The sequence below is a fragment of the Astatotilapia calliptera genome, chromosome 2, assembly GCF_964374335.1.
Source record: "Astatotilapia calliptera chromosome 2, fAstCal68.1, whole genome shotgun sequence".
Lineage (NCBI taxonomy): Eukaryota > Metazoa > Chordata > Actinopteri > Cichliformes > Cichlidae > Astatotilapia > Astatotilapia calliptera.
In genome coordinates this window covers 29,436,740-29,449,285 of record NC_137423.1, presented here as the reverse complement: position 1 = coordinate 29,449,285, position 12,546 = coordinate 29,436,740, and the positions used below count along the sequence as shown (strand labels likewise).

At 38.5% G+C, this 12,546-nt stretch overlaps 2 protein-coding genes across 2 annotated transcripts; both read left to right on the top strand.

Moving 5' to 3' along the window:
• Positions 1-6,877: 6,877 nt before the first annotated feature.
• On the top strand, positions 6,878-8,988 carry LOC145432186 (uncharacterized). The gene is made up of 3 exons (XM_080308816.1): positions 6,878-7,544; positions 7,633-8,014; positions 8,452-8,988. The coding sequence occupies exons 1-3, from the start codon at positions 7,490-7,492 to the stop codon at positions 8,855-8,857; spliced, it is 843 nt and encodes a 280-aa protein (XP_080164942.1). The 5' UTR covers positions 6,878-7,489; the 3' UTR covers positions 8,858-8,988.
• Positions 8,989-9,141: 153 nt separating this feature from the next.
• On the top strand, positions 9,142-11,004 carry LOC145431539 (T-cell surface antigen CD2-like). The gene is made up of 4 exons (XM_080307495.1): positions 9,142-9,454; positions 9,607-9,864; positions 10,290-10,413; positions 10,705-11,004. The coding sequence occupies exons 1-4, from the start codon at positions 9,142-9,144 to the stop codon at positions 10,709-10,711; spliced, it is 702 nt and encodes a 233-aa protein (XP_080163621.1). The 3' UTR covers positions 10,712-11,004.
• Positions 11,005-12,546: the final 1,542 nt, after the last annotated feature.

Here is a 12,546-nt window from a genome sequence, read left to right as displayed (position 1 = left end):
TGGGTGATGTGCAACACTTTGCATGAAGAAAACGTGATCTGATAATTCCACCAGGGCGCACAGACCTCCCCAACCTTCAGGGAGTGACAGATAAGCCTTGTTGCCACATAGGAAGTACCAGTCAGCCAAAACTCTGGTTCCTCTGCTGCTGGGTGCCGTCCGTGCACATCCTGTCTGGTACTGAGTCTTTGTTTGTAGTGGCATTCGGTAGCTGTAGTCGGAGCGACAGTTTAGGCCCATCAGCGTCGTGTTACTGGCACAGGTGGCGTTGATTGAACAGGCCATACACTTCCTCTCGTTCCTTGGTGGGCAGAAAGTGTATATGTGCTTACATAGGTGAGTAGGCAGCTCCCCCACTGCCCGCGAGCCATTGTTCATCACACATACTGGCAGTTGTGATGCGTTCAGTTTGTTCAGTAGAATTACATCAGGCAGTGGGTCTGAGACTTGGGGCCAGGTCAGTAGGTAGGTCTGTCCGGAACAGTTCACATTTGTGAGTGATGATGACCTCCAGGTTGCTTTTGCTGGGATGCTGTAGTTGGCTTTGGACCAAAGAGTACCGTAGCCTGGATGTGTTGCCAGGCCCAACAGACACCAACTGCGATCTTCAGGTATGCTGTACGGCCACAGGCCAGACGTCTGCGAGGATAGGGGCATATGGGTACATGCATAGCAGTCAGTTTTGTTATTCAGGTGAGCTGTAGTGTTCATAAACTGCCACCAGAAGTTGGTGGCGTATCCATGGGGAAACTTGGTGTACTTTCCTTTGTCATACAGTGTCTGCCTTTTCTCCATGTAGCGTGACTTGTTGTCCCTCACGGAAGCAAAGGTGAGGAGCCCGGCCATGGTCAGGGCCGCTGCAGTTGATAAGAGCCACCACCTCATGACGACGGAACACACCCTCCTGTCGCGAGTAGACCCCCCGGCCAGGAAAGCTGACCCCTCCACCGGGCGAGATCACAACAAGCGGGCAAGCCTGCCGTCAGCTGTGTTTAGATGGCTTCACTGACACGCCTGCAGTGACTCTGATGGATCCAGGATGGTCGTTCCGCAATTTTGCAAGCTCCAGTTTTTCCTTTGGAGCACTTTGATCAGAACCCAGTCACCGGGCTGTGATCTGCAAGACACTTGATAGACATCATTACATTCTTCGTCATTTACAATCATCTCTTTATTTTCCTACAACTTAGACATACATTTTGCTACTGAAATTGTATCTGCCTTTTTCACTGGGTAGATTTCTGGCCACTTTGAGAATACATCTATAACCACTAGGGCGTATTTTTACCCTTGGCATTCATTTAGCTCAATAAAGTCCATATGGATTGTGTGGTCTCAGGTTTCCCTGAGCATTATATTTTTGACACGTCATGCACGTTCTGACAAATTGTTTTGCTGAGGTTTCAAAATTTACAGTGTAGAAATGAGAGTTGACAATACTGGTCAGTCCCCCCGTTGACAAATGCGTACAGCCATGAGTCACTAATGCCGCCATTTTGTGGAGGAATTTTTGGCAACACTGGCTTGCCATAACACATCATTAAGTCGTTTGTCAGAACTGCACCGTGTTTTAGCCATTTTGCCTGCTCTGCTGTGCTTGCTGCTTTTTGTTCATTTTTCAACACATCCAGTGGAATCTGATGTGTGTTTACTGCCATCAATGTGATGTTTGCCTGTTGTGCCGCCTATTTTGCTGCTCTGTCAGCAAAATTGTTGCCTGTAGTAATGAAAGAGTCAGTAGGCGTTGTAAGAGGTTGGCATGCTGGTTTGCCAGTTGGTGTAATCATTCCTCTGTTATGCCAAATTTTTTGCAAAATGATGCACAGCAGAGAAAACATACTGGCTGTCTGTATGTATGTTTATTAGTTTGTCTTTGTGTATTTAGCTTTCGCGTATCACAGCTATCAGCTCAGCGCTCTGTGCAGGACATGAAGAAGAAAGTGGTTTTGCTTCTATTATTTTACTATCTGTGGTTACTGCGTAACCTACACAATTTCGGCCTGTGCTGTAAGGTCAAATGCTGTTCTCCTAGCTTCCACACTTGCTGATCATAAGGTGGATCTGGGCCTGGAGTTTGTTTAAATCTCAGAATGTTGTGATACTCGGTCGGTTTCTGGCACTCAGGTGTAATACCAGAAAAGAATGGCATGACTGCTATCTTAAGTTTTGTCAGAGCGTCTCTACCTAGCAAATTTACTGGACACGATGGGTCATATATGCAGTTAATAAAGCACCTGCGGCCACTTGCTGTGTGTACTAGTTCTAAAAGGGCAGTTAATTGTTGTACAGTTGTGTGGCCTGAAGCTGACTTTACAACTAATTTGTCCTCTACTCCTACAATCTCGTGGGAAGTGACCTTCCTCTCCACGGTTCTAGCAGGCGTTGTCTCTATGTTATCTGCTGTTTCTGCGTGGCTGTCTGCAGCCTTGGTGTTTGTGACTTTGCTCGCCTCTCTGTTCCTGATAGCCACCTGCGGATTAGTGTTTTAGTCTATTGTCAACAGTCAGCCTTATTTTGAAGTTACAGAAAGCTTCTTCTTTTTTGTTTGTCTTGGTTTGGGAGAATAGATGCAACACTACATTTTCACTTAAGGCAGTTTTGAATAATTCCTAGTTTTTCAAACAATTCATGGATCTCACACATTTCAAACTTTCAAGTTAGGGTTGTTTCCCATTTATACATATATATATATATATATATATATATATATATATATTTAACTTTGCATAGCTCACAGCTCTAAACCTAGGCATTTTTCAATCATATGCCTAATCACTATGTGTCACTGTGATTCTCAAGTATTGTCACAAGTTCGTTTAAATTCGTTTCCAAAACCAACAAAATAATCAAACAAAAACAAAAAACATAAACGTGTCAGGACACAAAAGAAAAAAGAGGAAAAAAAAAAAAATGCTGCCACCCGAACAAGGCAGAAGTCTGCATATGTTGGCTTTTAATAGCATGCAGCTTGTAACATACTAGACTAATGTGCCTGTGTTAATTCAGCTCCATATTATTGTGTGAAGTTTCACTGGGTTGGGAGTGGTTTTGTGTGTGTCACATTTTTGGTGAGCCAATGGCTGGAATGGGGTTGGACTAATTAGAGGCAGGTGTACTTGATTGCACTGATACACTGGTCTACTTATAGCCCACACTACAACCACTGCTGTTTTGTTTTGTCTCTCTGTGCAGGTATGTAATGTGATGAAATCAGATATGATTGGGATGGATTGGTTTTGCGCTATGAATTTTATATTAAGTGTGTCGTTTTGTCTCTCTGTGCAGTCCAGGGCCTATTATATGCCACAGCCTAAAGGCAGCAGGGTTGCAGAGGCTTGAGTGACCACTGACTATATGCTTGCAGGGTGGTGGGTCTCCAAGTACAACTTCTAACCCTGTTAAAGGCAACAGGTGGAGTGCAACTTGGCCGTGTGTCATAGCTGTCTCTGGCCTTGGGACTGTGTGTTTTTATACAATTCTTAAGTGGGACACTGGACTGTTTTATCTTTTATCTCTTGATATATTTTTCGTCAATAAATTATCTTTTAGAATTTTATTGACTGACATCTTTTTGCCCACGACTGAGACGGTTGGTCAGACCTAGAGTCTTTCTTTGGGTGTGTTACAGCAGCTTCTGCTCTAAAAGAAACAAATAAATAAAAAGAAAAGAAAATGTGGAACATGTTCATCAGCTTAGCAGTGTCTACATACTTAATTCAGCTTCTCAATCCTGTAGTTTTAGCTGTTGTCTACAGGGTTTTGCTTATTGGTTGTTATTATAGGTGTGCTCTATATCTCAGCAAAGTGTCATTCTAGGATGATAAGTTTCAAGCTGGTCAAGTGCCTCTATGCACTTCATTAGTTTAGTTATTCTCTGTATTGTCTTCATCTCACATGCCATTACACTGAGTTTCAGCAAACCTTAAGCTTGATGCAGACTACTGCTTAACAATTATCCACCTCACATCATAACCGATTAAGGTGCCTCTTCATATTAATATTATGTCATTGTTAATATTATCCTCTTTGTCTTATATAACAGCAATAGCATATTATAATATGTTATCAGTGTGTACCATTATACTACTACTGAGCCAATTTGATAGTTAGGATCATCTTATTTAGCAAACAAATAATTTTGAATTCATCCAATCTGCGGTCACATTTGTTCTCTCTGTTGCATGGCGGACCAGGCAGTTCTATTATAATATATTATTTATATTTTATTTTGTATCCATCAAGGGCTTCAGATGACCTGCAGAATCATCCTTTTCCCAAGGTGGAGACAGTTACCTTTTCACACACTGTCCTTGGCTGAACAATGACACAGCCTTAATATACCTTATTAAAATATTTGTGTGAATTATTTGCTTTATATTCATTTTATACATGCTGGGCATGGTCATCATGCCAACTGTGTTTCATTGTTGATATCACTTTACAGGTTGTTATCCTTGCTATTATTAATTTCAAATACTCTAAAGATCATTTCTACTGTAATTTTCCCTTTGTTCATCTTTATTTCGTACTTTTTATATTTATATCTACTCAGTGGGGTCTGTTTTCAACCCTTTTAAACTACTTCAAACTACTGTGATCTCTAGTTTTCACTTAATAAGGGATTATTAAGTTCTTCCTGATATGGGTGGTGCTGCAGATGCGGCTGCAGGAGTGAGTGATGGTTTACTAAAAGGATTGTGGGAACTGCACAGTGTCTCGTCTTCTGGTTTTACTAAACTGGCAGTTGAGTTCTGTTCTTCTGACTGTTTATATTATGTTTTCTTAAATCTCTCAGTTTACAGACACTGTTTTTGTCCGGCGTCTGGACTTTTCTTTTCTCACCCCTGCTCGTCAGCAGGAGTGAGTTTTAATTTCACTTGCGTGATTACCCATCTTATTTATGTATTTACTTATTTTTGTTTAAGTAATATATACACAATACAGCTGCTATCACCTTCGCTGGTATTAGAGACGAGAGTGGTTGCTCACACGCCCTTCTACTTTCGGACTATTTCCAAAAGCGGTGTGAACTTTACGAGACGGAACTCGACCGTTCTCTCAACTCACCAGCACGTCAGTGAATAGCAGTAAAAGAAAAACACAGTAGGAGCAGCTCAGTCTCTTATCGGACCGTGAAAATTCAGCTTGCTCCATTAATTAAAACAATACACACACACACACACACATTCACATTCACAGCTTCGACGCGCGCGACCGGAACCCTTATAATAAGGGGAGCTCCCAGAGCTACTTACTCCCTAGACCCAGTCTAGACCCAGCTGGGGGAGCTACCCAGAGCTCCAAAGCTACCAGTCGACGAGCTCCCAGAGCTACCAGTCGACGAGCTACGCTACCAGTCGACGAGCTTCCAAAGCTACCAGTCGACGAGCTACTTCCGCTATTTTAAATTCCCTGAATTCAAAATGCGCTTTTACGCAAGATTGTGTCAGTGTGTCTGTATCTACCTGGTCGGTGTCGCCGGGTCTGGTCCACCTCGATCGGGCCCCACCACCGTGGGTCGCTTTCTAAGACGTTGGCCAAGACCCGAATTTAACGCTCTTGGTCTTTTTCCACACACCTGGTGTGTGGGCTGTCGACAGGCGAACAACGTGGACTGGTCACGGAGATGGGACACGATGGAGGTGATCCGGCTGTCGAAGGACCAAGAAATGTTGGGGGAAAACTCTGTAAAAGACCCAGGAGAAATAAAGACACAATGAGACAAAGTTACTTTCTTTATCAAACGTGTACACGGGTGAGCTGCTAAGAACAACTCACACCATGCACAGTGGCTTGGTAATTTTTATAGGAAAGACAGTGAGAACAGGATAAGAAAATACAAAACAAATAAAATAAACAACTCCATATGTGACGCTAGTCTCGTCAGCAGAGAGCTGGGAGAAGGCTGTGAGAGATAAAACAATCTAAAACAATATGTCCCAGAAACAAGATGTCTTTGCTGGGAAAGTCTAAAAAGATCATTCCAAACTAATCTAACCATAGGCAAAGGGCAGACAAAAGGCATCTTTGTACATTTAAAAGAAGGTAAAGAAACATAGAATCATTTTTCCTGTAACAGATAGATTTATTATTTTATCCCTTTGTTGTTTCAGCAACATTAAATTTAAAAACTGTACTTTTGAATTAATATATATATATATATATATATTTACAATTTTAATAAATGACAAATTAAAAAGGCATGTATCAAAAAAATATTGAACCGTGACACCAAAGTATCGAACCGAATCGAACCGAACCGTGAATTTTGTGTATCGTTGCACCCCTAATATATACAGTATATGTATATATTTATGTATGTATATATATATATATATGACTGGTCTGTTAGTTCAAAGTAGCCCTGTACCACTCGAACAGTTTCACTGCACCTCTCTCAGAGTGCTAGCTTCTATCTCTGCTCTGTGATGCAGGAAGTACCCATGCGTGGGTGTCTTTCTCACAGATGAGTTGTGCCTGGTTCCAGTTGAGCGCTCGTAAGTGGGTTACTGCCTCAGCCTGTGCTGATGTAGGCATTCATTAATTTGAAAGTGAATCATGTTTATCCTTATTTCCTTGATGGTAATTCTTCTTCTGTTAATGTTTAACCATCACTCCAGCCATTTACTGACGTAAGTAAGAAATTAAATGTTTTTATTTTTTTAATAAAGTACAAAATATTCAACCTATTTTTCAATTAAAAATTAAAAGTGATTACAAAATTGTAATGTTTGCTTTAACATGTCTGCAATTTTTAATTTAATTACGTTTACAATAAAGATTCAAGGCATATTACAGATGCATACATTTAGAATACCTAAATTTGTCTTCTTTACACAAATACTGTAGGCAAGTTTGAATACTTGTGAGTCGTGCATCTACATTTTCATATTGAATTCAGCCTGCTTTGATAGATATGAGGATTCAATGTTTTAATATTTTCTGGAAAACATTACTTCATAGTTCCATTTTGTGCCAATGATTTGCAGCATTTTAACAAGCTGGTTTTTCCTTGGTTATTTACATTTTATTTGTTCTATACTGTTTATCTCCTTTCCTTTCAGAAAGAAAACTCATCCAAACATACAAACATAAAAAGGCATCCCTCCTGCACACCATGTAAAGAGTGCTCTTTACAGGGTGTGCAGTACAGCAGTACAGCTCTCCCCACAGGAAGTTCTGAACTATTTGTGAATTAACTTGTCACCGCACATGTTGCCTGTTCTTTCTCAAAAGGATATGTCAAGAATACGTGACATATACTTTTTTTATACTTGCATTGATATGCTGTGAAAGTGTCACCCTACAGTGTTGTCTAGAGACTCAGTTTTGCTGATGCAATTAGAGCAGCGATAGAAAAGTAAGATATGTATGTTAAGGTATGCTGAAAAAATACTGTCAACAGTATATACGTTATACTGATTTATACCCAGCTTTGTTCATCATTGTCTACAGTAATTTTTAAAGATTAAAATCACAACGTGGCTTAATGAAGAGTATGGAGCAGTTTCTTATCATTGTGCTTGTGGCAGGGGGAATTCATGGTAAGATCATCTTCATAAAGAAGCCAAGTATTAGTATTTGTAGTGTGAATAATTTCAGCTCATGTTCATGTGAATGCATCTTTCCCAGCTCACGTTTCAGTTGATGAGACTACATGTGACCTCAGGACGAACACATGCCCATGCTCTCCTCTTCTTAAAGGAACTGTGTATATCCAAGTGATGACTGATGCTAGTGGCCGTGAAATGAAGTGTTTGAAGGTGCTTCCCATGGTGAACATAACTGTGTTCAATATAAAGAAAGAAAAAATAACAACAGAGAAGGAATTGAACAACAGACTACAGTTTATAATCAAGAACGGGACACTCAAGATCACAAACCTGAGGAGGAATGATTCAGGTCAATACAGCATTGAGGTCTTTAATTCAAATGGAGTCCAAGAGAAAAACATTCATTTCACGCTGGATGTTAAAGGCAAGTTATATAACTTATTCTTTATTGTATATTTTTGAAATTATTATAAAGTTAATCAGAAATATAGCCATCCTGTTGGAGTAAAACAGAAAAACACAGTACACAACCCCTGTGCAACAAAGGGTAGAAGATGAAAACAAACAAAACAAAAAAAACTACACAGATAGATATAAATGTTTCATGTTGCTTAATTTTTCCAAATTCTTGAAGACAACAAATGGGATATTTCTTGATTTAGAATTTGTCTATCTATGGGCATTTCCAGTTCTTTTCACCACACATGGGCTGGGATCCATATTCATTATTTAATCTTTAACTTTAAAGTTTAAAGGGACACTGAAATTTTAAACGTTGTCACTGATTAGTGTTAGCTGCACTAAATGAGTACTTTAGGCAGTGAAGAAGAAGTATTATAGTAGAAAATTTGCCAGTAATGAAGGCAATCATTTCCATTTGTTGTCTGAATAATTTCAGCTCATGTTCTATTAAATGTGTTTTTCCAGCTCTCGTTCCAATTGATGAGACTACATGTGACCTCAGGACGAACACATGCCCATGCTCTCCTCTTCTTAAAGGAACTGTGTATATCCAAGTGATGACTGATGCTAGTGGCAGTGAAATGAAGTGTTTGAAGGTGCTTCCCATGGTGAACATAACTGTGTTCAATATAAAGAAAGAAAAAATAACAACAGACAAGGAATTTAACAACAGACTAACATTTATAATCAAGAACGGGACACTCAAGATCACAAACCTGAGGAGGAATGATTCAGGTCAATACAGCATTGAGGTCTTTAATTCAGATGGAGTTCAAGAGAAAAACATTCATTTCACGCTGGATGTTAAAGACAATGGAAAAGTTGAAGGCAAGTTATTGTAACTTATTCTTTATTGTATATTTTTTAAGCTATTGTAAAGTTAAAGTTAATTGTTCATGATTTCTTGTTTGTTATTGTTACTATCGCCAAGCCTCTGCACTTGGGTCCTCTCGTAAATGCTTGATTGCATAGTGTACACTTTAGCAAACAGTAAACAGAAAACCGCAATTTCTGTTTTTGTTAAACATGTGCAAATGATAAATGAAAAGAAAAACTGTAGTTCTTGTAGGTACTAAACACTCAAAATTGTGTCAATTTTTCTTCCGTTTACTTTGCATTGGCAGGTATGGGAACTTACTGTGATGGCAGCCAGGATGAAACTAAGTGCTATGGAGCTTTGGGAGGAACTGTGGACATCCATCTGGGCAGCATTTCGGAAATACTTGAATACCAATTGTTGAAGGATTCATTAAACATATTTAATGTGAAAAAGAATATGATCAGTTTTAAAACCACAGAACATAGGTATCTTTTCCTCAGTAATGGGACATTTAGGATCAATAACTTGAGCAGGAGTGACAGTGATAATTATACTCTTCAAGCCTTTGATTCAGATGGAAGAAGATCAGACGAGCGTATTTTACAGTTGTTTATTCAAGGTATTTTTTCTGTTCTGTTGGCAAACTAAATAATATATCACAAAATATCAAATACATGTATTTTGTTCTTTCCTTGTTTCTTTTTAGAGACTATAGAAAATGACAGAGATTCTGATTTAAAATCTAAACTCATCTGTGTGTGTTTCTCTCAGCTCCTGTGTCCTCTGTCCTGCTGGTCTCTGAGTGTCTGTCCCAGGGAGAGAGGAGGGTGTCCTGCTCCTCTGAGGGAGGGGACAGTCCTCAGTACAGCTGGACTCTAAATGGACGCACACTGACAGATGCTGAGCTCCTTTCTGGAAATAATGAGACTAACATCATCACTTTGAAACAGAACGTCTCAGGACATCTGGTCTGCTCAGTCAAGAACAACGTCAGTAATGTCTCCAAAGAAGAGAGGATATCTACCTGTGGTGAGTGAGGTCTTTGTAAATAATATCTAATACTGAATCAGCAATTCAGTCAGTGTAGGTTCCCAGTCATCCAGCTCATGGTAGTAGTCTCGAGAGCTTGACAAAAGACAGAAACTGGTCTTTTTTAGATATTTGTACTGCTACTGTAGTGTGAATATGTCTCTGCTCTGACTTGCCCTTGGGAAGTTAGTGACCAAAATGGTCAATTTGTACACCTTTCATAAATCATTTATTTATGGGCTATAAGCTTCATTTTCATTGATTGCATATTAATCAGTTGGACAATAATAATCACTGATGGCACATTAATAAATTAAAACTTTAATGCAATGAATTTATTGATGTAATTGTCTTTATTTTCTCCTTGTGTTTTGCCATAAAAACACATGTTGACTTGTTTTTTTTTTAAATTTCATTTATTTTAGGAGCAGGAATTTTAACACTGATGGGTGGTGTTCTCTTAGCACTGATAATTTTCTTAGTTGTGGGTGTAGCAGTCATCTGTTCTCGGAGAAAGAAACAAAAAAAACAAACCTACAAAACAGGAAGGTAAAAAAAACTTTGTTCTTTTAATAATTACATATAACAATTTTTCTGTTTGCTGTTTTTTAAATAAACAATTTTTATTCTTTGCCAAAAGTTTGTTGATACATCAAAAAAGCCAGAACTGAGCAAAATTAAAAGTCATGTTTTGTGTGCATTTTGGTCAGAATCAGTGAAACCATTTCACAATTTTCAGTCTGCTGAAGAAATGATGGTAAACTTCTGTTTAGACCTCAAACGATTATTTTAATGACTCACTTATGTTACTTTATTCTTCTTGCTTCTCTGCCGAGGAAGAAGATGACCAGGTAATAATGTTTACTGATGTCAGTCTCACACAACAGCAAGGAAAGCAAGTTGTCAAAGAGGGGAGATAGAGGTGGAGACAGAGTAATCCCAAGTCACCCATGTGATTTACCCAGGGTTGTGAGTTTTATGATGTTTTGGGGTTTTACTCATTTTTCAAATTAATTTTGTTCAATGGGGCTTTAGGTTCATTGTGGTTAATGGTGAGTTTGGTGTTCAAGCTCATTAATCTTCTGTTCACATTCTACCTTCTGTTTACCTTTGAGTGTCATCTATAGATCTATATTTTTAGTTCATTTTCATTGGGAGTAACCAGGATGGACAAGAGTAGAAATTAGTATATTAGAGGCACAGCTCAGGTTGAGCAGTTTGGAGACAACATGGTTGTCATGTTGGACATGCAGAGAGCTGATATGATAGGAGAGGATACTAGGGATAGGAAGACGGACTGCTGGGATGGCCCCTAAAAGTATCAGATGGAAGAAGAAGAGGTATTCCTGACCTGTCCAGACAGTTTATAATAAAAGGGTAAACCTCATCTTCTGTTTCTGTCCTCTTATTTTAATATCTCATTTTCTCCATATACTGCATTGTATATAAATGTAATCATGAACACAGGTTATAAACATTGCACAAACTGCTTTTATTAAAAAATGAATTCATTAAAATATGTGCTGCAGTCTGTGTTCATCAGTCCAGATTTAAATGTAGTGACACAGTAGAATATAACAAAAATAAATAAAAGAATAAAAATGAGGCTTTTCATTTTAAAACCTGCATGTGTGCTTGTGGTTTGTGTAGTAGCACTTACTATTGCTTCACTGTGTTTCCTTCTGTGCACAATGACGGTTTTACCTGACATATAACATCAACGAACAGAACTTCAGACAACACTTCAAAACTGAGCAAAACAACAAGAAATAATGTCTGTGAAGGTGTTTCAAGGTTTGACGGAATCTGTTATTTATATTTCTTAAATTAAAAACAATTGTGGCTTAATTACACACTTTTCTGGTAATTTTTGTGTACTTCAAAGTGCTTAAAAACCCCCTTTAACTTGTTAATTTAATTTAGCTGTAAATATCAAGTGTCGATGAAAAAGCATAATAAGTTGGACAATATTGCACATAATGTCATCTTTGTATATATCTATTTACTTACTGTATATAATGTTTTTCTCTATATATTTTGCACAGTCGAGGAGCGTATCAGGTCACATTTCACTTCGTGTTATACTTGTATAACTATGTACGTGAAAAATCCTGAATTGAATCTTGAATAAAATTACAAAATTGGTTTAGGAGTTTTAGAGTTTTAGTATTACTAAATTAATGACTGCAGTCTGTCTTCTCAGTCTCTGCAGTTGTATTGTAGTCACATCCTGCCTGGTCTGAGTTCACACATTCTTATTTAGAAGCTGATCACTAAAACAGGAAACATGGTCAGAGGTTTTGCCTATTTGTGTCTTAGTAAAGTACAAGGTTTACTTAAAAGCTGCCTGCTCAGTCACAAGAGGCTGAATAGTGAAGAAACACAGAAACTGTGTTTGTGTAGGTGATACTATTATCAATCAATCAATCAATCTTTATTTATAAAGCACTTTTCATACAGAGAAAATGTAGCACAAAGTGCTTTACATAGTTAAAAGCAGCCCACCCCACCCTCCAACTCACTCCCCACTATTAGTTGTCCTTTGTGGTGAACTGGGTTTAATTATTTGAAACCTGTAGCAACTGTGATATTAAAGACAGTCACTAAATAGATTGTAATGAACGTTATGTGTGAGTTCACTAGGGAAGATCTGTAGTCACTCATTTGCCTGCTTCTCTGTTC